Here is a 25,760-nt window from a genome sequence, read left to right as displayed (position 1 = left end):
TCTCCTCTTTCAAAGTGCAGAATGAAAATTGAACATTTCCTTTATCCTGTTCCTTCTCTTTAGCTTTATATTACAATATGAAATCCCTCTAATGTCCACTGTCTGCCAACAACCTTAACAATTCTGTGAGACTCTTCAGCATGCTCAGGTACTTAAATACGCAGCTGAGATAACATTAATAAAAAAAATTTCTGTCTGTCAAAATTAAGTTTGTGTTAAAGGATTCACAGTTGAGATCTAATTAATATAATCCAATGAGGCTGATCTGTTCACCCTCAAACCCACTCCATTGAACTAGCCCATAGAACTAAAATGTAAGGAGGAAGTCAAAGGCTCATCCCTTGAATAAAACGACTGCTGCATTAGATAGAAGCCCAGATACTAGGCATCATCACATCTGAAACTAAAAATTCTGGTCCTTCTGACATCTGTATGAAAAAGTCTTCTTACTAGCTAATGCTCATTTTCAGTTAGCTATTAAACATTTTCTTAATTGGAGTGGGGGTAGCAATTAGATTCACCTTTTCTCCTGGCTGTAAATCTCCTACAGGGATATCAGGAAGCAATGCAGGATAAGAATCATCACAGATTTCTGTTCCATTAAGGGTCACATGAGTTTTCTGAGTCAGATTGGCATCTTGCCCTAGGATACAAACATTCTGTTTTTATACCCACAAAGTTATTCTGTTAATTTATATGTTGTTTATCACTGTGGCAAACAGGCACTATTTATGAATATTAAAGTATGCATCAAAGAAAACAATCACCACTGCTACCAGACATATCTCAACCAAATGAGCAACAACCAGAGACAAAACTACAACATGAATGCATCACAGAAGAAATTTTTTTTTTTTTGTAGTACACAGACTGATGGCCTTTCAGCAACCTATGCCAGTGGGTAAACAGGGTTGGTGGGAAATGTACAATTCATAGTCATCGGGGTCAAATTATGAACAAGATATCCTTTATTTTGCAATACAATAATTTTAAAAGAACAAGTCTTCCATATTTTAAAACAGTGAACATATGTAAGACCAAATTTGTAAAAAATGCGTGGGAATTTTGTTCAGTTATGGGTTGACTGGGTTTACAAAGACTTATGAAAAAATCTTAGAAGTCACATCCTGTCACATATCATGGATGCCTTGTCACATGGAAAACAGTCTTTCCTATAACAGAAGTATTAAATTTTGATAGTTCTTTTTAAGTAATCAGCAAACCCATAATGACTTTGTGTCTCAAATTTTGACACTCGAGTGCGGAGGGGGTGGAACACTGATATGTTGTCAGACACCCCATTATGAATCTGATCGAAAAACCACAGTGAAGCTGATCCGTGGGAAGGCTCGCACTTCTATGGTCTTTGGATTAGACTCTGCATGAGCTTGTATTAAAATATATAGGCAAATGCATTTTAGCAGTTATCCGTACAAAGCAAAGTGTATTTCTCAACCACTACTGTCATCAATAGGTATAACATCAAGAATTCAAAATCCAAACTAACAGCGTGTAACTATGTGAAGCTACCTGGAATATAACTGTTACCCCATGAGGAACACCAGCCACAATCCTGCGGCCACAATCCTGCTCCCATAATTTCAAATGGGACAAGATTGGTCCCATGTTGTCCAGCAGAAAAATACATTAGATTTAAATGTAATTCTGTCATTAGAACTTGCTGCAGCTCAGCTGGAAAAATCTACAATCTGTTTGTTGTCAAAAGTAACTTGACAGTATTGTTAGATCACTAGAAAATTCTTTTAAATCCCTCCTTAAAACCTGGACTTTTTTGTTGAAGCCTACAAAACATTACTGTCTAATATTGGTTAAGCTGGCAACCACCTGCAAATGAGACCTTTGTTACTGCATATTTCTTCATACACATCCACTATAGTCCTGTCCACCTCTTAACCCCCATCCTATTTAGCTGTTAACTGACCTATTATGATTTGTGTAAATCCTAGATTTAGATTGTGTGCTCTCTGTAGCTCTGTGTTAACTCTTTGTACAATAACTAGGACAATAAGACCCTTAAGATGCTACCATGACAGAAATAAATACCTGGTTTTAAACCTGCTGTGAGCTTCACATCTTTGGCAACTGTCTTCTCATGTGACTGGACTGTCACAATCAAACAATACATTTCATTAGTCAGGGCAGGAGGTTCATGCTGGAGTTGAACAGAAATATTTGGCACTCTAGAAATGATCCTTTAATCAAAGAAAAAAAAGAAAAAAATAGAAAAGGTTAGTTACTCCACATTTCTTGGATGGCTCAATTTTTAGTCCATTTTAATTAGGGTTAAAGTTGCCTGTTGCTCAAGTGAGAACTCCAGAGAAGGTAGACTAGTGAAACAGGATATCTGAAATGCCTGAAAATCAGTGGCACAGAACCCTGGCACAGATCCTATTAAAAATGACTGGGGACCCACTAAGAGTTGGGAGCTCACATTTGTGTAACCAGAGATGCAGAATCCCACATTAAACAGCAAATGTTGTGAAAGTGAAAATTTAATTCTTCCGAAAATGTCCAGTTAGTATTAAAGTTAGTAAATAAACTAAAAATTATATCCTTGTATAGCATTTTCAGGACTCTTTGTGTATTTATATACGGCTGTAAATAACTCGTTTGTTTTACCTGGAAAAAAAATGGGACAGGATGAATAGAAGGGTACTAAAGCCTGTTTGGTCTATCTTTGGGCCATGACAAATGAGATACTGAGATCAACCTCTTTTGTAAGCTCTAGCTCTGTTCTTTAAAAATAAAATAAATAATAACAATGAAGATTGCTGACTGGGGGGCGGGCAGTAGGTATGTCAGAAAATAAATCCTTAAGAGCTACTTATTTTTGTTCAAAAATTTACATTTTAGTTTTTATTTATTTTACAAAGATCCAGTACATATGGGAAATATTTTTGATATGCACCATTATGCATTTTAAACTATTACTTACATAGTGTTTGCCTGAATAGTCAGGCTGTCCCAGTGAACCTCATTATCTGGAAGTTTAGGTTGCCGTTTGAAGGAGCGAGCTGCCTGCAATGCTTCTTGAGATGAAGCAGCATCTCCTCCTCCTCCACGCCAATTCAGAATCACACATCTGCCAGTATCGGTGCCCAGGATTAAATCCACAGAGGTGATCTGAAACATGTTTATTCAGATAAAGTTTTTTCCCCCCACCATCCTCCAGTCATTTTGCAGAACACACGCACGCAAGTGCACACACACACACACACACACACCATATCCCTAAAACTGCTTGCAGCACAGGAGATTAAAATCTCAACATACTGGCTCTGCAGTCCAGGCAGTTTCACCTAAGCAACTGTGGCAGTATGGGGATGCATATGTGCAGATATATATTTCTGTACGCACACACACTCTCCTTCAGTATGAAGCTCTTGGCATTTTTCACTCCCTCCTGTCTCTATCTAATCAGTTTTTTGAAGTGGGTGCCAAGAAATCTAAGTTTTTGTGATTTGCTTTGTAGAAACAGTTTTATAAAAAAATACTTCAATTGTTAAATACCAAAAGCAAGCAATGCAATCTTACTCTCAACCTTGTAATGCTATTTACAAAACAGATTACATTTAAATATACACAATACTGTGACATTACGACTGGTAAAGAATTGCAGTCACCCGTGCAATTTTGAGCTTTAAGAGCCAAACCTGTGACTCTAGATAACTAACCTCAATCTTCTTTCCCACATCTTCACTTTTTGCAACAAATCTGAAAGTGAATTTTCTTGTTTTACCAGGGACTAGGCACACCGGTCCCTGGGATGAATATTCCAGAATATCACTTTTCTGATATGCTTCTTCTACTACACAGTACTGATTGTATTCCTATAGCAAGTGAGAAAAATTAAGTTATCTATATAATAAATGTTGACAATCTGTGTTACTGGACTAAAGTTTCAGAGTAGCAGCTGTGTTAGTCTGTATCCGCAAAAAGAAAGGAGTACTTGTGGCACCTTAGAGACTAAAAAAATTTATTTCAGCATAAGCATCCGATGAAATGAGCTGTAACTAAATGTGATAGTCTCTAAGGTGCCATAAGTACACCTTTTCTTTTTGCGGATACAGACTAACACGGCTGCTACTCTGAAACCTGTCATTATGCAAGGCACTGAATTTAGCCGTACGGAGTGGAAATCTATCAAACTTCATGAAGGAATGTATCCGATGAAGTGAGCTGTAGATCACGAAAGCTTATGCTCAAATAAATTGGTTAGTCTCTAAGGTGCCACAAGTCCTCCTTTTCTTTTTGTGGACTAAAGTTGAAATCCTGTTAGAGCTCTCTGCTTGTCATACTAGTGTCATAAACCTAATGCATTTAGGCAACTGATAGATAAAAGTTTATTTAGGATAAAAAATTTCCTCTAACAAGTAGTCTCAATAGTAGTGCATAATTTTACTTTGCAGTAATTAAAGTGCAATTCTCCTAGTTAATGTAACATAGAGAAAGTCTTATTTGTAATTCTAGACGATTTTAAATGTGTTTAATTTCAAAAGTGTTGTTTTACAAGTACCAAGGAGAGAAAAAGATGTATTGTCGTCTCTACTAAATCACGGATGTTTTTATTAAATCAGTACAGTCCTCAGTAGAAGAGTGACAGAGAAGAGGACACTTTAACAGAAAAATAAAAGGTAAAAGTGGTCCTTTTTCAGTAAACTGGAAAAAGTATAATGAAGCTGCAAGGTTATACTAAGACTCATTACGAGACATTAACTTTCCCCTAACAGATGATCACCACATATGAAACATAGTTACCTGGTTATTGAAGCCGACACATAGTTTAGAAAACCTGATTGGATGAGGACAATCAGCTTTCAAGTAAATATCGAACTCAACAGGAACATCAACATGAAAACTTGGAGCAAGAAACTTTGCTTTGCATTGCACTAGAATTTAAAACAAAAAGATATTTGTTAAGTTGATAAGACTGTGAAGCTGGAAAACTGAACTCCACCATAAACTCCTACTTCCTGGGTACACCCTGTACATGACACATCTACACAGAACAATCTTTTAGTCCCATCTATTCATAAATATACCAAGGTTAAAATACTGCCCTCCTACATGAAGCTACGTAATACTGGGGACCTACACAGGGCTTTGTGAGACACAAGGGGACAGAAGTTCAGCAGAACACAGCACACTTTCACTGCAATTATGCAGCTGCTAATGCCTCCTGCACATTCCTCTGTATTTGTGGGGTTTGAGCTAGTACATATCCTTGTTCCTATCCCTGGGGAGTTCTGTTTCAGAGGTACAGCATCCCCTCTCAGCAGAACTCTCTCTCTTCCACTGTTTGTTAGGCCTTCAATGGGCCAGTTGCAGCTCAGAGGATTCTTCCTCAGACAGGGCTCCCAAACTGTTTTTGTCCCAATTACATTTATCCACATCACATCTGGGAGAAGGAGAAAGGGAAAAAATATAATTTGGATTTTCTCACCATCCTCCCACCCCAGTGATGTAGATAAAGAATCAATGGATTTGTTGCCACAAGCTCTAAATGCTGGCAGTTAGAACATGTTTTGCATATTTATTCCTCCTCAGTGGTGTCTACAGCAAATGAGTGCAATTTACAATACCAAAGTATAATTTATTGGGACATAACCATGTTTTAGAAGCTTTGTTACTTACCAAATGGTACAAAATCTTGAACTTCTATTGTAAAAATATTGCTGCCTGCTAGGGAAACGCGGTCAGTCCACAGCTTCTGTGACGTTTTCACAGCAGAAGCATCACAATCAGGTTCAGGATCTGGGCTCTCATTCTATACCCAGACAAAAGATTATAAAATTAATCAGATAATGAAAAATCTTTTGAGCACATTTCAAGCAAGCTAAATTCTACTTGCTTACCATAAGAACTTTAATCAGGTTCTTTTCTATCCGAGACTTCTGGTCCTCTTTTAAAGTGGATGCTAATGAACAAAATTAAGGAAAGCAAACTAAACTACAAAACCAGTAGAATCCCAATCTTTCTTTTTCTATTAAAAGAAAGTTAGTCCCTGAACTAAGACACCTAAAGCATTAATCTTCAGAAATCTACAACTTTCATGCAACACTTTCCATGAGAACTTTGGTATTTCCAAATACAAATTCCATTACTTAATACTTTCTATCCATTTTAACTCTTCACTCTTATTCTCACCTCAGCCAATAGGAAGACACTCAATTGTGACAAAATAAATGGTCTCCAAATTCTGGCTACGTGAAGTATTTTAGAGCTTACAAGAAGGAAAAATTCCAAAGAGAATAACGTAATATTCTATGAAGGGAGCAATTTGTTCTCCAAGCATTGCCAATGGTCTCATGTAGTTTCTGCTTATAAGTACAAACAGAATGGTTTGGAGTAGTGGAAGCAACAGGCTCTGATAAGACTGAAAATGGCAGCTGAAAGAGATAGAAAACAAGTGTATTGACAGCAGAAGGACATTGTCCCTTGAAGTAGAGAAAAAGATAGGGAACAGTTAATGAGATCAAGTTAATATGAAGCAGAAAAACTGGAGACAAAACAAAAACAAAAATGATCCAAGAGACTAAAACTACACAACAGAGTTCGGATTATTCCAGTGTAGCCACCATGTAGTAGTTGGCTAGGAGTTAAAAAGTGACATTTATATACTTTGTTATGGATACTCTTTATTTAAATATTAAAGTTCTCACTTACCCCTTCTGGAAGAGGTTGTGCTGTCTTGTTTTTGTGCGGTCAGAGTAAGCCAGGTAAGTGATCTTAGCTAGGCTATCACAAAGAGAATAAGCCTCTCTCTATGGTTATGTTTTACTACGTTTTTTTTCCAACTGTTTAACATCGGATATTGTATTCTATACACTATTTTAGTTATGGAGTTTTTGGCCTCATCTTAAAAATGTTATATGCATTACATCTTCTCCAACCCCCAGTCACTCCCAAACTTTACAGCGCATTAAACTGAAGAGCAAGATGTGCAAGTTTCTATGTTAGAGATAAGGAACCAAATTCAGCTCTGGCATAAGATGTTTCAACTCCAAAGTCGATGGAATTGCACCCCTTACACTGGCATGCATTTGACCTAATGTAAGGTATATGACTGGCACAATGATTTGTGACAAGGTTGAAGACTCAAATACTATAATAACTAGTAGGCATGAGATACATTTCTTTAAAGGATACCTCTACCCAACAGCTCTAGAGAATAAGTAATGTAATCTTTTAATTGTGCCATAAGGTAAGAACATTTGAGAGCTGTGGTCAATATGGAAGTAAGGAGAGTCCACCATCCTTCACTACGGTATTCACACATGACGTAATCCAACAGCCTGGAAGAGGAAAAAAGTGGGACAAGTGTACAATTCAGTAAAATTATGGGTTATGTACTTGATATCCTCTTATATTGTGAAGAATACTGAAGCCAACTCAAACCTATCTTCCCCTCCCGCCTGAAACTCCCCCCAAAAAGCGTAATCAATTACAGATTTACTAATAGAGAGACTCAGACAAAGCTTTATTCCCCCCCCCCCTTTCTTTTTATTATAGCTGATCAAGAACCTTCTGTAAAATAGATGCAACATATCCATTGGACAGCGAGCACCATTTTAAAAAAAGGATGTTTATTTCACTGAATTTACCTTTGCATAGACACAAAATAGTAAACGTTATGGTAAATGTAATACTTGCAGGTAACATTGTTTCGGTTTTTTAATTGGCACTTACTGCACAAACATAAATCAATAGAGAAATATGTACGTCTTGCTAAAATGAACAAAACACTTTGAACAAGAGATTCTCCAATCTCAGTTATCAGGAAGGAAACCAAATCAACAGTAAAAGTTCTCAAATTGCCTCCCTTAACATTAAGTACAGAATTAAAAACAACAGCTGGAAAGAAATTAATTACATCAGTATGACTTGTAAAAACTTTCTTGTGTAGACAAGATCTTCCAGAAAATTGTTTCCAGCCAAGCAGCAGCAGTAAAGACAGGACAAGCTCACTCCTACCCAACCCATACTCCCTTGAAAGATCGCATTCTGTTGTATTGACAACTTTAACTGGGAGTATTAAAATACTTAACGTTAAGTAGCACAAGCATTAACCCCTCCCATTTAGAAACACAAAATTAAGAAGCTGAATGCACAACACTGATTTCACGCAAGATTAAAGTTATATATTTAACTTTAGCACACCTGGAACTCCTAAACTTCCAACAGCTTTCGTTTTTCCTGGATTTTAAATGGTTACCTGCGTAACCTTAAACTTTGCCTTAACAGGGTTTGTTATTTTTAATACATAAAAAACAGCATTTTTTACCTTTTAATATTAAATAGTAGGGCTGTCGATTAAATCGCAGTTAACTCACATGATTAACTCAAAAAATTAATCGCGAATTAATCGCACTGTTAAACAACAGAATACCAATTGAAATGTATTAAATATTTTGGATGTTTTTCTACATTTTCAAATATATTGATTTCTATTGCAATACAGAATACAAAGTGTACAGTACTCACTTTATATTATTTTTTTACAAATATTTGCACTGTAAAACATAAGAAACAGTATTTTTCAATTCACCTCATACAAGGTCTGTAGTGCAATCTCTTTATCGTGAAAGGTTTCAGAGTAACAGCCGTGTTAGTCTGTATTCGCAAAAAGAAAAGGAGTACTTGTGGCACCTTAGAGACTAACCAATTTATTTGAGCATGAGCTTTCGTGAGCTACAGCTCACTTCATCTGTAGCTCACGAAAGCTCATGCTCAAATAAATTAGTTAGTCTCTAACGTGCCACAAGTACTCCTTTTCTTTTATTGTGAAAGTGTAACTTGCATAACTGCACTCAAAAAACAAAACAATGTAAAACTTTAGAGCCTACAAATCCACTCAGTCCTACTTCTTGTTCAGCCTATCGCTAAGCCAAACAAGTTTGTTTACATTTACGGGAGATACTGCTGCCTGCTTCTTATTTACAACGTCACCTGAAAGTAAGAACATGGTTTTCACATAGCACTTTCAAGTGCACTTTCATGTTATAGAAGTCTCGGATGATGACCCAGCACATGTTCTTTTTAAGAATGCTTTCACAGCAGATCTGATAAAATGTACAGAAAGTACCAGTGTGAGATTTCTAAGGATAAATACAGCACTCGACCCGAGATTTAAGAATCTGAAGTGCCTTCCAAATTCTGAGAAGGACGAGGTGCGGAGCATACTTTCAGAAGCCTTAAAAGGGCAACACTGACGCAGAAACTATGGAACCCAAACCACCAAAAAAGAAAACCAACCTTCTGCTGGTGGGATTTGACTCAGATGATGAAAATGATCATGCATCGGTCGGCTCTGCTTTAGATCGTTATCAAGCAGAACCTGCCATCAGCATGGATGTATGTCCTCTGGAATGGTGGTTGTAGCATGAAGGGACATATGAATCTTTAGCGCATCCGGCCCTTAAATATTTTGCGACGCCGGCTACAACAGTGCCATGCGAACACCTGTTCTCACTTTCAGGTGACATTGTAAACAAAAAGAGGGCAGCATTATCTCCTGCAAATAGTAATCTAACTAGTTTGTTTGTCTGAGCGATTGGCTGAAATAGGACTGAGTGGACTCTAAAGTTTTAGATTATTTTATTTTTGAATGTAGTTTTTTTTGTACATAATTCTACATTTGTAAGTTGATAAAGAGATTGCACTACAAATACTTGTATTAAGTGAATTGAAGAATACTGTTTATTTTGTTTTTTTACAGTGCAAATATTTGTAATAAAAAATATAAAGTGAGCACTGCACACTTTTTATTCTGTGTTGTAACTGAAATCAATTTGAAAAATATAGAAAACATCCAAAAATATTTAAATAAAATAGAATTCTATTATTGTTTAAATAGGGTGATTAATCACGATTAATTTTTTTAATAGCTTGACAGCCCTATTAAATAGAAATAACTACCTTCCCTAATTATTTAAGTAAGTATAGACAAAACATTCTGAAATTTTCTTTTAAGCTTTAGATTTAAACTATATTTTTCTTGTGTCTTGAATGCTAAACATCTGAGAGGAGTACAAGTAATTAAATTCTCTGTGCAACTATCAGACAGTATATTCCAATTTGTAGGTGTCTCTTAGTTGTCCCACTGGGTAATTGTTTACTTGTGGACGATTGGCTGAGATTCTCTCTCTTTCTTTGTAACTTCTGAAGTGGACCATGCAGTGGGTCAGTAAGCAGGAATCAGCAATCTCAAATTCACTCACATCAAGGTAACAGAAGTCTGAAATTAATTTCCAAACCATCTCACAATTGATAAGATCTATGTTCCAGATGAGAAAAATAATGCACTAAGGAATCATTCAAATAATACTTACTTCAGAGCTTTGGTGTAATCTTTAGCATAATAATATTCTTCACCCATCTGAACCACTGAAAAGAACAAAGTCATATGTCTACAATCCAATACTTAAAATATTGTTGCAAAGATTTTCAAAAAGATTTGTTAGGTAATTGATACTTACTTAAGTGACTCTTCATCCTTGGACATTTGTATTTCTTGAACTGTGCTACAGCATTACTCAGCAAAGTGATTATTAGCTCCTAACAGATAAATTAGCAGTAGTGATATAGCAATATTTATACTTCAAAATAGTGTTAGAAAAATATAGAAATTTCTAAGATAAACTTACAGAGTGAGGAACAATTTTCTCTTTTAGTTGCAGGGCTAGAATTCCCACCTTTTCTTTTTCTGGATCAGAAAGATCAAAGCCTGCAAATGATAATGAAAAGTCCATTGAATTGGAATTTTGTCCAGTCCCAAAGGGAATTACTGTTTTTTCACAACAACAAGATAAGTGTACGTAAAGCAAGTTCAAACTCAGGCATATTTAGATTCTTCACATTGTCATCTCTTAGGAGAAAGAATGTTTAAGTTTGGAGAACTCTGCTGTATTCTCTGTTCTATAAAGATAATTTTGGAACAAACATTCTTTCAAACCAGCACATTATTAATAATTTAAAAGGGAACTTAGATGTTTTTAAAACAGAGTTTTCAAAGATGCCCAGATCATTGGATAGAATAGAATATATTTGTAAGAGTTTAGTATGAGACAAACTATTTGCTAGCTTCTAAGTAATGACTTCACAGTTGTGTTTCTCTACCAAGAGTTGGCAACATCAAACACTTAAAGGAATGCTGCTCCGTTTTTTTTAAAATGCATTTATAAGACTGTCAATTGTTGCAGGAAGACAGAACCCTTAGTAGGAAACAAAGTTTTATTCACTTTTAAACTCCACTGATATTTATAATTTTGATTCAAGACTCAACGTTTTAAATCACACAGTTAACCAACCAATTATATTCTCAAAATGGCACCACTTTATCATGACTGGTAACACCAGAAGGAGAACGTTTTAAGGACATCAAAAGTTGCTATGCCTAAAGGTGCATTCAGGTGATCAATGAGAGAAAAACGTTGGATTCGACAGTATGAGCATTTCAAAGGCAAAGTGCATAAACTCAATGCGCAGCTGCTGGTGAAAATAGAACATATAGCCTTTCCAACTTCATATCTAGTGATTCAGCTTTTCCCTCTAAATCTATTTTGATAACTCAAAAGGTGTTGCTGGCAGTTCTTGTCTGCCACAGTCAGGTACTATTTACAATGGGATGAGTTTGCAAGCCTGATTCTCATTTATATTAAGGCCTCTATGATACTGTGGCCCCTCTGTCTTTCTTGTGTCTCTCTCTCTGCCCCCAGTTTTTGGTTCTTACTCTCTTGTCTAACTTCTTCTTGATTCTTACTTTTAGTCCAAGAGAATTTTTGGGGACATTATGGGGACTTCACACTCTCACTTCTAGCTAGGCCCATCATACTTGCCACAGTTTTAGAAAAGACAATATTAACAAAACAAAAAACCATCAACACATATGCATAATCACAACCCAGAGGAATAAAATGTAAAACTGGTATCACTATTTTGTGTACTATTTATTTTGTATTACACCAGTAACTAGTTTAAACACCTCTCTAGTTAGGTACAAGGTATATAGTCATCTACAAAGGAGAAAACTTACAGAAATAAGATTCTAGATGTACACCTTTCTGAATTACACTTCAGATTTACACTGCCAAGTTAAAAGGACAAATGAAGGACCTCGTCCTGTAATTGGTTCTGCAGGGCAGATCACTGCACTACTCAGTCTCACTGAAATCAGTTGACTGTACACAGGTGCAGAGAGTCTGCCAATCCAGAGCTAATTACAGGATCAGGACCTCAATCCCTTTGCCTGACCTCTGTAGGAATTAAAAACAGAAAATGTATTTACTTAGTATTCCCTGACGCCATGATCTCTGTCCATAGAAGTCAAGCACTCCAGTTTGAGTTTCCAGTGGATCCGGATTGGGATAGCTGATAGAAGACTGTAAATTCAGCAAATATAGCCTTTAGAAAGGGTTCATATTTCAAAAGTATGAAAGATAACACTGTTGAAGTACATAAGCAAAAACGTACACATTTAAAGAGCAAAAAGAGTATAAAGTTCTTAATGTATTTAACTTTTTCAACCATTTGTGTAAAATATTTACTTACCAGGAAACCACATAAGCAACTGAGAAGTGTAATACTGGAATATGGAATTGAAAAGGTCATAGAGGAGTTTTTAAAGTAAAGGATACGGGAAAGCTGACAGGTATGGAGTAGCACATGGTTTGAACAGAGACATCCTTTGGGGAGGATTTAATAAAGGGGTTTCTCTAGATCCTAGCAAACAGAAGAGGATAGAAGTTGATAAAGTACAGGTAGAAACTAAGGAGAAACAGTCAAATGAAAAGGAGTCCCATTCAATTACATCACATGAAGGCATACAACTAAATATTGACACATTTAGTAAGTGGTTGTATTCAAATGCTAGAAGGCTAAATACTATGATGCGTGAACTTGAGTGTCTGGTATTAAATGAGGATACTGATATAATAGGCACCATAGAAACTTGTTAGAACAATGATAATCAATAGGCCATGGTAATACCAGGGTGCAAAATTTATAGGAATGACAGAGTAGATCATACTGGTGGGGGAGTGGCACTATATATGAAAGTAAGTATAGAGTCAAATATAGTAAAAATCTTAAATGACTCAAACTGTATCATAGAATCTCTATGGATAGAAATTCCATGCTTGAATAATGAGTGTAGCAGTAGGAATAGACTACCAACCACATGACCAGGATGGCAATTGTGACAGTGAAATGCTCAGAAAGATAGAAAGGCTACAAAAAAGAGAAAACCCAATAATAATGGGGGATTTCAACTACCCCCTCCCCCCCCATATACTGACTGGGTACATGTCACCTCAGAATGGGATGCAGAGATAAAATTTCTGGACACGAATAATGACTGCTTCTTGGAGCAGCTAGTCCTGGAACCCACAAGGGCAGAGGCAATTCTTGATTTAGTCCTAAGTGGCACACAGGATCTGGACGAAGAGGTGAATATAGCTGAACCACTAAGTGATAGCAACCATAATGTAATTAAATTTAATATCCTTGTAGAGAGGAAAATACCAAAGAAACCCCTTTTTAAATGCTACTGTGGTGGGAATGACACAAAAATGAGGAAGGTAGTTAAACAGAAATTAAAAGGAACAGTCACAAGAGTGAAATGAAATGCCTGCAAGCAGCAAAACATCATAATAGAGGCTCAAACTAAATGTATATTCCAAATTAAAAAAAAACACAAACAGTAATGACCAACAACAAGAAAATGCCACTATGGCTAAACAGAGTAAAAGAGATGGTTAGAGCCAAAAAGGCATCTTTATAAATTGGAAGTCAAATCCCACTGAGGAAAACAGAAGCATAAACTCTGGCAAGTCAACCGTAAAAGTATAATTAGGTAGGCCACAACAAGAATTTGAAGAGCAACAAGACAAAAACTAACAACAATTTTTTTTTCAGTACATCAAAAGCAGGCAGGCTGTCAAACAATCAGTGGGGCCACTGGACAACCCAACTTGAGTGCTAAAGGAGCACTCAAGGAAGACAAGGCCATAGCAGAGAAGCTAAATGAATTATCTGCGTCAATCTTCACTGCAGACGATGTGAAAGATTCCTGCACCTGTGCCATTATTTTTAGGTGATAAATCTAAGGAACTGTCTCACATTGAGGTATAAATAGAGAAGGTTTTGGAAAAAATTAATAATTTGAACAGTAGTAAGTCACCAGGAGCAGATGGTAGTCACCTATGAGTTCTGAAGGAACTATTGCAGAACTATTAACTGTGGTATGAAACCTATTGCTTAAATCAGCCTCTGCACCAGAAGATTGGAGAATAACTAATGTAATACAAATTTTAAAAAAAAAAAAGGCTCCAGAGGCAAATCTTGCCAATTACAGGTCAGTAAGCCTAACTTCAGTAACGTGCAAACTGGTTGAAACTGTAGTAAAGAACAGAATTACCAAACACACAGATGAACACAATATGTTGGGGAAGAGTCAACACTGCTTTTGTAAAGGGAATTGTGTCTCACCAATCTATTAGAATTCTCTGAGGGTGTCATAAAGCAGGTGGACAAAGGTGATCCAGTTGATATAGCGTACTGGACTCTCGGAAAGTCTTTGACAAGGTTACTCAAAGGATCTTAAGCAAACTAAGCAGTCATGGGATAAGAGAGAAGGTCCTATCATGGATCAGTACCTGGTTAAAAGGTATGAAAGGGTAGGAATAAATGGTCAGTTTTCACAATGGAAAGACTTAAATAATAAGGTCCTGCAAGGATCTGCACTGGAACCAGAGCTGTTCGACATATTCATAAATGATCTGGAAAAAGGGGTGAATGGTGAGGGACAAAGATGGCAGACAATACGATACAAAATTACTCAAGATAGTTAAGTCCAAAACAGACTGAAGAGTTACAAAGGATTTCACAAAACTGGGTGACTGGGCAACAAAAGTCAGATAAAATTCAATACTGGTATAAGTAAAAAAATGCACATTGAAAAACATAATCCCAGCTATACATATAAATTGATGGGATCTAAATTAGCCGTTACCACTCAAGAAAGAGATCTTGGAGTCATTGTGGATAGAACTCTGAAAACATCTGCTCAATGTGCAGTGGCAGTAAAAATAGCTAACAGAATGTTAGGAACCATTAGAAAAGGGATAGATAATAATAATGTCGCTATATAAATCCATGGCACACCCACAACTTCAATGCTGCATGCAGTTCTCATCACCCCATCTCAAAAAAGATATATTAGAATTGGAAAAGGTACAGAGAACAACAAAAACGACTGGTATGGAACAGCTTTTATATGAGGAGAGATTAAAATGACTGGAACTGTTTAGTTTAGAAAAGAGATGATTAAGGGAGAGAGATGACACCATAAAATCATGAATGGTATGGAGAAAGTGAATAAGGAAGTGTTATTTACCCCTTCCCATAATACAAGAAGGAGGGGTCACTCAATGACATTAATAGGCGGCAGGTTTAAAACAAATATAAAGAAGTACTTCTTCATACAATACACAGTCAACCTGTGGAACTCATTGCCAGGGGTTGTTGTGAAGGTGAAAAGTATAAATGGGTTCAAAAAAGAATTAGATAGGAGAATAGGAAAATAGGTCCATCAAGGCTAGCAGCCAATATGGTCAGGGATGCAACCACGTGCTCTGGGTGTACCTAAGCCTCTGACTGCCAGATGCTGGGACTGGATGATGGGATGGCATTGCCCTGTTGTGTTCATTCCCCCTGAAGCATCTGGCACTAGTCACGGTCAGAAGTCAGGATACCGGGCTAGATGCACCATTGGCTGTAGTGGGTCAGACCATTCTTACGTTCTCAATTCAGTCTAACACCACAGCCTATTTGCTTTCATTTGTTTTTAGCATAACTTGCAATTGGTGTAAACTAATTACTTTTACTTGGGGGTTGGACTAGATGACCTTCTGGGGTCCCTTCCAACCCTGATATTCTATGATTCTGATATTCTATGATTCCTTTTAAAGTCTGCACAGTCATAGGCAGTTTTGTATATCCTTTTTAACTGGTGCTTACCTAGATTACCCAGCATGTGACAGGTAAGTAGCATCAGTAGGAATTTAGCATCATATTTTAAATGATTGACACAGGTCAGTGTGAAAGTATACTTAGGTATAATTACACATAAGTGTTCATAGCGAAGTACAAATTGGGCTCCTCTTTCAGACTTTTTCTGCCAGATAAGTGCTGAAAAATTTATAAAACATTTAGAAAATATTTTACTTAAAATCTGCTACATAACTAAAAATTGTTTTTTTTTGTTTTTTTTTTGTTTTTTTTTGTTTTTTTTTACAGTTGAGGTCATTTGGGATAAAGTGATGATTATTTATTCACTCATGGTCAATCCTTCCAAATACCGTACTGGGTATTTCTGTTCCTAGATTTGCTAATAAAGGCATATTGTTGGATTTGGCTTCATCTATACTACAGTGAAACTTTAATAAATAAAGTTTTAGAACAAAAAGTTAGCTGATTGGCAAACAGTTTGCAACTTACGTCATGGTTACAGAGTATGTTTGCTAGTTGCTTCCGCTCCTGTGCGTAGTATGCCGCTTGCTGGTAATAGAAACCTGGATTCTGAGTCTGAATTGCTGTCAAGCCTAGTTTAATAGCCTCATCAAACAAGTCTCCAAAGGCCTGAAATCTTTAAAAACAACAACATTTTTTACCTTAATATTTACTATAAAATGTAAGATTAAGCTTTAACTGTATGATATATGTGGCTATGGTTAAGTACAATACACAACAGATTTGAACTAAAGTGTCACTGTAAATTAAATTAAAGCTCCAGTTCATCCAAGGCTTTCATAGGTTTTTGAATCTCAGTGACCCATTCCTACAACTGCATTCATGTGGGTGCAGAACTGCTAGGGTCAGGGCATAGCTATTTTGAAATATTTGTTATATGTTTTGTAAAATGTGTTGGGTTTTAATTTCCACATGCATTCAGTGCTCATGAGCGATGCTGCCCTGGATACTGAAGTCCTCCCTTTACATGCAGAACAAATAAAGACTGGGCAATGACAATGAATGCCTCCTAACTCCTCCTCACTAACTTGGGGCAATCCCAACATGCAGAACCCTCCCCCACGCCACTCCCTTCCCCCCCAGAGGAGAGCAATATTTATAGCTATGGCCTGCATTATACCCAGTATAATGTTATGATAATATGATGTCTTTGTGAGCTTGGCATACATTATGAAGTTTTAGATTAAATTCCTGCTGAAATCAGTTAGACAAAGCTTCTAATAACAACTGTAGGATCAGACTCAATCTCACAGTAGGTACCACATGTTGATTCCCACCAGTTATGAATTACTATCCGTTATTAATGCAGAGCACACTGACACAGAACAATTAAACTAATAAATGCATAACTATGATATATCATATCTTTTAATATCTATTACATCTCTTTCATGAAGGAAAATTCAGAATTTCATGCTTCTCTAGACATAAAAAATTAACTTTGTGAAATACTTATACATGAGCTACAATGGAAGTATTACTTAGTAAAAACATACTGTTTAGACATCCAGGCAGCATGCTCAAAAGCCAACTCTGCACTGCCTATTTTTTTCTTGCACAAGTCAATGTGCTTCCTGAACTGAGCAATTGCATCCAATGGGGTGTTATGCTGAAAACAGAGGCGACAAATCTACAAGAATCAAAATAAAAGAAAGACTTGAAAATCTTTATCAACAGTCTAATCAAAGTTCAAATTTCTAAAAGTAAATCTAACATTAGAAACGTAGTAGGTAAATGATAAGATCCCAAACAATTTAGAAGTAAAAACAATATAAAAATGAAGGTTAGATATAACACCTTATAGCATTTTATATGAAGCAAGCAGGGTTCTGTGCCACATATTATCCCCATGGCCCTCCATATAAATTATGGCAAGAACTGAATGATGAGTTCTCTCCAGAAAAAAAAAAAAGAAGATCAAAGGCACAGACCAAACCTCACCTCAGAAGAGAGTGACCACCACACACACTCCCAAATCCAGCATAGAATTGCTGAGCTACTTGGGAGAGGAGGGATGGACAGCGCCAGAAACGCTTTGGAGATCTTCCCCACAGAGGCTATGAAGTCTGCAGTAATCCAAACCTGCTGGATGTCCTTTTCAAGGGCCTGGTTGAGGACCAGCTCCAATAACATTTTTTTTTTTTTTTTTTTAAATTGGTAGGTAGGAAGACACTTTGCTGACCCAAGGACCTCTAAAATCTGTTCTTCCAAAGGAAGAGCCATTCTTTCCTCAGGATTACTTTTCCTTCTCCACCTTTAAAAACGGGGGGGGATCAATAATCTATAGGCTACATGAACTTGTTTCTGTAAAGTGCTGTTTATTCCCACTGACTCCAATTGGGAATTGAGGGGGTGCTAAGCTCTTCATGGGATTGAGCCCCATGTAAGGTCTAGCCCCTTAAAAAAATAAAATCACAGTTTTAAACACCTGAACTCAACTTCTACTGAGAAGGTATTTTCTCCTTGGAATTTGAAGTAACCTCCACAAGCTGGAATTTAGGGGGCCTACAGTCGGGTAGTAATTTAGAGCTAGATAATGCTCTAAAAGCAGTAATATAGGAGATGTATTTTTAAAATTAAATCTTTACAGATTGAGTCCTTCAGCTACCTTCATTTTTTAAAATTTACAGGTTTGCTAAAGGTTACAACACATTTGTTACCTTGTAGTTTATAAATCCTGCCATGGTCTTGATTTCCAACATGTTCGTTTCATGCGCCCTCAATTCATGTACAAGATTATATGCAGTTCTGTAATTTCTAAATATGAATGTTTAGAAGTTAGGTGTGTTGGCAGTACCAAAACAATTATTCATGAATGACTATTGAAAAAGAAAATCTGCATTCAATGAAAATATTTTTTTTGGTGAAAAGCTCATTGATAACAGTAACACATACAACTGACTCTGCATTCACAACATCCTCAAGCAAACTTTCTATTTATTGGTCATGACAAAACTTTCCTGCCTTTTTCCAATCAGCAGTTTAAGGGTGATTTAAAAAGAAAAAACCCCCTCAAACTCTGTGCTTTTTTGCTTCATTGATCTCTACAAACAGGCAGACTGAACACAAACTGCAATAGTCAAAAGAACACTGGGGTTACATGTTCCCAAAAGAATGTTAAAGACATTTCTGAAATACTAGTACATCTTCAGATTTCATAAATAGTAGCACATATTCAAGGATGTAGCACAGAAGTCAGAAGCTGACTTTTTTTTTGTTAAGCAACAAAAAAGTAAATGAGGATATTGTGAAGTTTGGATTGAGTTACAGCTTTTGGTTTCAGAGATACATATAAAAATATCCAAAAGTGAAATTCAGAAATCTTGGCAGAAAGTATCCATGAAATGCTTTTCCTTGGCAAGATATGCTAAGTAATACCACCTCAGGGTCAGCTCTAAGCATGCAACTGACTATGAAGTCTATCCAACAAAAGCAATTAAGCACACGCTCAACTTTAAACATGAGTAAGAAACCGGTCAACTGGTGGACTCTTTTTTTTATTAAGAAGATACTGACAAATAATAATAGTAAAGATTAGGAGCTTACCTTTCCTATATTCCATTCATCTTAATAGAAATGTGACCTTTAGAGCCCAATTGAGACCATTTAAATGCTGACATTAAGAATAGGCAAATACATGCCTCTCCAAATTTTCATTAAAGAAAGTAAATAAACATGGAATTAGATGCAAAAGTCATTTTAAAGCAACATTAAGATTGCACAGCTGCACATCATTAAGGAAATGCAACAGTTAAGGCTCCAAGAGCAATTGTGGGGGGGGAAGAAAGGGGCGTGTGAGTGCGTATGTGTCTAGAGTATTTTCTATGCCCTTTGTCTTAAAGGTAGAGTTTAATTCATTGCTATTTAGGTCTTAATGTACAACACATCCGCTAGAGTTGAAGTTGGAACCTTAACCTTTGTACTTCTAAAAGTTATTTTATATCAGTGTAATTTCAGAAACATATTTGAAGTATGAAGAAGTTGAACACAAACTCAAGAAGATTCTTTGTATCAACATTTACTCTGAACAAAACAGACTAACAAAAACACAAGTTGTTACACTGTAGAATAAGCTCAAAAATATTGACTGCTTGATTTGTTACAATTGCCCAAATATAAATTTAAGTTTTACATTTCACTAACCTTGAAGCTATCATAATAGTAAGAGAAGTCACTGTGAAAAAAGAAAGTTTACTTACTTTAGAGCATTCTGTGTATCCTGTTTCAGCTCACTGAAGAATGCTATTTTGAACTGATGTCTCACAAATAAAAGCTGAGAAACACAATCAATATTTTAATGGTCCCAATAATCTAAACGGAGTACATTTACAAAATTGGAATATAATTAATACTCAGAGAAATCACAGATAACTTAGTTGGAAGTATGCAGAATTATAAGAAAGTGTATTGATATCACAGAAAACAATTATGAGTAGTTGTTTAATAGCATGACACACAGAGCTCTTTTGTTGAATCTAATTTATTGCTCCCACCCCAAAAGAAAGAGGGACAGCCTTGTACCATCCATCAATGATCTTGAATAGACACCTTAAGGACACATCTTGTGGCTCTACAGGCAATCTTGTCCTGTTGGAGGATAGTTGGGTGGTTGCAACACAAGTTCGTGTGCCAAAACCAGTATTTGGTGAATTGAAAAGAAACAAATGAGAACCAAGTTAAGCCGGGAAGTCTGTAGTAAGTGCCCTCTACAGCCTGAGTTAGAGCACTGCACAGAAAAACACTAAAGCTTCCTTATAATTTCTCCCCACTTGCAAAGTTTTAAAAATCTGCTTAACACTTCCCGTTTCAGAGAGGATATCCCAAAATACATCAATCCATGACATCGCAAACAGCAGAGATTGCAGCAAGACACCTGGAATTTGGTGTGTTATTTTCTGGAATACCTTAAGTCAGCCTGAAGTATCAAAAGGATTTCAGCACAGAAATTCTATTTTCAAAAAGTGAGTTGAAAACTCGTTTCTATTCTGAAAAACACTACTAACACAAGTCTGAGAAGTGGGAGTTCTCAGTATGTAACTCTGGATTTTATTCCACTGTCATTTTTTATTTAAAGTTTCACCTTTTAAAGGTGATTTCATTTTAGTTGATGTAAGGTAAGAAAAGGACCATATCTAGGATAAAAGTGAAAAAGAAAAAAAAGTGTGAAAATAATTGTGTTTTGTTTTAACATTCTGATATTTAAAAAAATATATATATATCCTGTGTATCATATATAGGATACGTCAACTATATTTTTAGAATTATCTTATTTAAAAAGGAGTAGCATTACCTGATGTGTTGTTTTATTCAAGAATTCTTTATGAGATTTTACCCTTCTTATTTCTGTATAGTAGTAGGTCTGTGCATGCTCATAAAAAGCATTCTCTAATCTGTAAGAGAGAATTGCTCATCACTTTGTAAGCAAATAAAGAAGTTCTTTTAGTATATAGAGAATCTAAAGCACTTTAAATTAGTCTATTTAACACTATTCCGTCTACAATCACTGTAAGCCAACAAAAAAAAAAAAAAAAAAAAAAAGAAAGACACACACAACCCCAAAACATACAAACTTAAGTTTTTGGTACCAACAGGAAATCACTAAATTAGACGTTCTTGTGATATTTGTTTTAACCTACCTTATCTGCCTAGAATATTTTTGAGACAAGGTGGGTGAGGTCATATCTTTTATTGGATCAACTTCTGTTGATGAGAGATACACTTTTGAGCTACAAAGAGCGCTTCAGGTTGGAAAAGCTACTCAGGCTTGGTTTACACCAGGGGTTGGCAACCTTTCAGAAGGTGTGCGCCAAGTCTTCATTTATTTACTCTAATTTAAGGTTTGGCTTGCCCGTAATACATTTTAACGTTTTTAGAAGGTTTCTTTCTATAAATCTATAATATATAACTAACCTACTGTTGTATGTTACAAAGTAAATAAGGTTTTTAAAATGTTTAAGAAGCTTCCTTTAAAATTGAATTAAAACCCAGGTAGTGTTAGTGCCACTGAAAATCTGCTCTTGTGCCGCCTTTGGCACACGTGCCATAGGTTGCCTACCCCGGTTTACACCAACAAGTTAGATCGACATAAGGCAGTTTGTGTCAGCCTAATTATGTCAGTGTCTACACTAGAATGCTGCTGCTGACAAAGTAAGTGGCCTGTTACACCGACATAACAACTCCACCTCCACGAGAGATTTATATTGGTGTAGTTAGGGCGACAGTGTCTGTTTAGACACGGTTACTGACATCAACAGTTGGCTATCATTCTTGTCAGAGCAGCAGCATGGGGCTCACAGCTGAAGCCATGAAACAGACAAGAACATCAATTTCACTGCTGGTACTCTGTCTGGTATGAAACTGAGCCCAGGCTGGCCTCACAACTCAGGCTGTCATCCCGGGTGGGTGGGGGGCTCCCACCGTGAGCCCCGCACAGCTCTCAGTGCCCCACTTCAGACAGTGCAAGTGCTCCTGGGGAGGACACACCACAGGCAGAAGGAGTGTAGCCTGGCCACCAAGAACCAATTGACTTACTTCAGTGGCTGTAGGTCGACCTACATTAGTTAACCAACATTTTTCACTTACCAGCACCCCCGATTCCCCCAACATGCCGGATAAAACAGCTTGTATTGTACTTGGTGTATACAGAAAAAGTAAGACCCCTAATGAAGGCAGACAAGGAAAAAGCAAACACATGCCAAGGTCTAGACAAGATCTCTATCTTAACATTATGGTAAAATAGGTCAGAAAAAACCTAGCAGTAGCTTCAATCTCCCTTAACCAATAGGCCTAGACATACTATACAAGTGTCTAAAAAGACCCAGAGTGAATCAAAGGCAGTCTTTGGGTTTCCTGCCAATATCTCCCAGAAGTCCATGTAGTAGCAAGTTTTATGGCCTACTCAGAGGGAAGGTGCCAATCATAACATGACCTTATGGAAAAAGGACAAAGGTTAAAAAAACCCCATTGGATTCATCAGGACTCAGCATGATGTGGAGTGTTTCAACGACGGACTAAAATATGAGTAATGTAAGTTTGCAATTGCTCTACAGCTGATGTAGGGGAGAATTGATATCTGCATATCATATGTTCCTTAATAGACTGGAAAAAATGCATTGTAGGAAAAGTCTTTTACCAATTCACTTACCTTATAATATAACCAACCAGATGATCAGTGTGTGGCAGCACAAACAAGGATTTTCCAGAGAGGTCACAAGCATTACATAAAGCTGCTGCTCTTTCTGAAGCAATAACATCTTCCCCTAATTAAATCAAAAGAGCATGCAAACAAGCAGAGCAGTGTCAAATACACTCTTTTCAAAGCTGGACTATCACAAGCTATGGAAAAGGTGATACACCGAAAAATATAGGACTTTCTCTCAGGTCATCTGAAACACCAAGGCTCTGATTAGCAGAATACCGTTGTGGCTGAATAATCCCCAGAAGACCTGAGGAACAGGCTGGGTACTCACAAAACACTTTACAGATGAATTTATGGTACTAGTCATGTGATTTAAAAAAATCCAAAAAACAGCCACTGACAGAAAAAAAACCTCACACTTCTGTAGCTCTGCACCAGTGACTTTTAAAGGTGTAAAAAGTAAAAACAAACAAGCTCCATGATTTCATGTAATTACAGCTTGGGATAGATTGATTTAGGATGCAACCCCTTCAAATTTCTTTCCTCAATGACTGACATTCAGTCAGACAGTGACGAATTTATCCCTTGCCAAAGTTTGGCAAGAGAGTAAAAATGTACAGTGTACACTTCATAACAAACACCTCTCACCCCCATTCAAAATATGGCTCCCATAACAGTTTGAGTGAGCAGAAATAAGTATGGAGAATGGTGAAATGCAAGGGCTTAATGAAGAACCTGAAGCATCGTACCTGCTCCAATCTGACATTTTAATAAGGGAAATATTCATCATGACAACTGAATATTCTTACACTTAAAAGCTGCACTGAAGCTGCAGCATTTTAATCAGCTGCAATTAGAGTTTATTTTTAACTGATCCCAGATAAGCATTAAGTAACAACTGCTTTGTAGGATAGGATACAGTCATATTTGCACTAGGCTTGATACACAGTATCAGAAGCTGGACATAAAAAAAAAAGAGTCATAGTTCTGAGGAACTTAAATTGGTTAAAAAAGGTAATGAAAAAGCACCTGGACTTTTAGGGCCAATTTTTCAGAGCAAAGCATCCATTGTGTATGTGCATGTAATGGGGAGTGAATTTTTGTGCACACAAATCATTGTGCATGAGAACTGCATGCAAAGTGCACAAATGACGACCAGGATAAAAAGTCCCTTTGAAAATGTGGTCCTCATATTTGCATACACTGCAGTTTGATTAGCCTTTTAGTACCTGGAGGTAAGGGTGTTTTCTTTTGAATCAAAACCACAGCAACTTTTGTGTTTCTTCCCTGCAAACTTTGCCTGAAATAGAAGAGTTGCAATGACAAGCTCATATTTCATGTTTATACAATGACTTTCAGTCTACTTTTAAAGTCATTAAAAATTGTGTATAAAAGGCACATCACCACCCATGAGATACATATTCTCTCTCCTTTTCTCGGATAGATCGGAACAACTGCATTTAATCTCACCGATTTTAGAAAACAGGAAGTAAGGGCAGATCCAAAGCAACTTTGCCAATTTACATTCTAAAATAAGACATCTTTAGATCCTCTTACATATATATTAAATATTCAAAAATAAATTTCAAAAATAAAATCAATCAAGAGCCCCATCAGCCCAGCACAAAATTATGTTTTTAAAACAAAAAAGATGAAATTGCTTTACGGTACGTACAAGTATTTTGAAACCTACACTTAATACAAGTTAATACTTATAACCTAACAAACAACTGTACCTGACAATTTCAACTCTAGTAGCACATTCTGACTGTTTTTCTTTCCACTGTGGCTCATCCCAGTCCAGTTCATAGAACACCACAACAAGAGCTGGCACCAGATTCAGATGTTTGTTCATCCAGCCAGTCTTTAATATCCCTTTTGGAATGTACCACTCATAGGATGTTCTCTGAAAATATTAATTTAAACTTATTAAAACGAGCTACCAACCATATTTATTTTTGCTGTATCACGTGCATGGGGAATTCCATGTGTCCATGATCAGTCCTGAGGACTTGATCTTTCCTCTATCAATCTTGCTCTCAAGTGTCTGCTTCCTAATGGAGAAGGTGTGGTGGGATTTTTTTTTTTTAAACCATCATGCCCCATCATTGGCTCAAGAACCAGATGTATGCCACTGAAACATTATCAAAAATAGATTTCCATAGGTGAGAGGGGAGGGGGTGTTGGAAGGAGGAGAGATTCTGACAGTAAAGAAAAGTCAACTTCAGGAAAAATAAAATACTTTGAACTTCCATAGTACCTGTCATCCAATGATCACAACATGCTTTATAAAGTTAAGTAAGTATTACCCACATTTTACAGAGCGGGAAACTGACAAAAGATGCAAGTTACTTGTCCTAAATCACAGACAATTAAACGCAAAATTAGGGAATAGAATCCAGGTTTCTGTATTTCCAACTCTCCACTGTAATAAGTAACCACTGGACTATGCTGCTTATCAAGTGTCACACTAGTTTACATCGGCTCAGTTTCACTGTAGAGATTCAAGTAGACTGCATATACTGTATTTTGCTCTGTCTCACCCGAACAGCTGTTTTAAAAAAATTCCGGA

The 25,760-nt window shown here is 36.6% G+C and overlaps 1 protein-coding gene across 4 annotated transcripts in view; it reads right to left on the bottom strand.

The window, feature by feature from the left end:
• The window catches only part of TRAPPC11 (trafficking protein particle complex subunit 11), a 44,568-nt gene that overhangs the window by 16,806 nt on the left and 2,002 nt on the right, over positions 1-25,760 (bottom strand). For all 4 annotated transcript variants that reach the window (XM_073341746.1, XM_073341747.1, XM_073341745.1 and 1 more), the window contains exons 3-22: positions 24,925-25,094; positions 24,418-24,488; positions 23,195-23,309; positions 21,341-21,440; positions 20,250-20,323; positions 18,711-18,807; positions 17,547-17,680; positions 16,519-16,666; positions 12,308-12,401; positions 10,668-10,747; positions 10,500-10,578; positions 10,353-10,407; positions 7,171-7,316; positions 5,877-5,938; positions 5,656-5,788; positions 4,780-4,910; positions 3,696-3,851; positions 2,957-3,144; positions 2,065-2,213; positions 522-643 (exon numbers count right to left, since the gene is read on the bottom strand). In XM_073341746.1, coding sequence (XP_073197847.1) covers positions 522-643; positions 2,065-2,213; positions 2,957-3,144; positions 3,696-3,851; positions 4,780-4,910; positions 5,656-5,788; positions 5,877-5,938; positions 7,171-7,316; positions 10,353-10,407; positions 10,500-10,578; positions 10,668-10,747; positions 12,308-12,401; positions 16,519-16,666; positions 17,547-17,680; positions 18,711-18,807; positions 20,250-20,323; positions 21,341-21,440; positions 23,195-23,309; positions 24,418-24,488; positions 24,925-25,094 — 2,304 coding nt within the window. The remainder of the gene's footprint in view (positions 1-521; positions 644-2,064; positions 2,214-2,956; positions 3,145-3,695; positions 3,852-4,779; positions 4,911-5,655; positions 5,789-5,876; positions 5,939-7,170; positions 7,317-10,352; positions 10,408-10,499; positions 10,579-10,667; positions 10,748-12,307; positions 12,402-16,518; positions 16,667-17,546; positions 17,681-18,710; positions 18,808-20,249; positions 20,324-21,340; positions 21,441-23,194; positions 23,310-24,417; positions 24,489-24,924; positions 25,095-25,760) is intronic.

This window comes from Lepidochelys kempii, chromosome 4 (assembly GCF_965140265.1).
Source record: "Lepidochelys kempii isolate rLepKem1 chromosome 4, rLepKem1.hap2, whole genome shotgun sequence".
NCBI classification, from domain to species: Eukaryota; Metazoa; Chordata; order Testudines; family Cheloniidae; genus Lepidochelys; species Lepidochelys kempii.
Note: the sequence above shows the minus strand (reverse complement) of the source record. Positions and strands in the feature narration are given on the sequence as shown.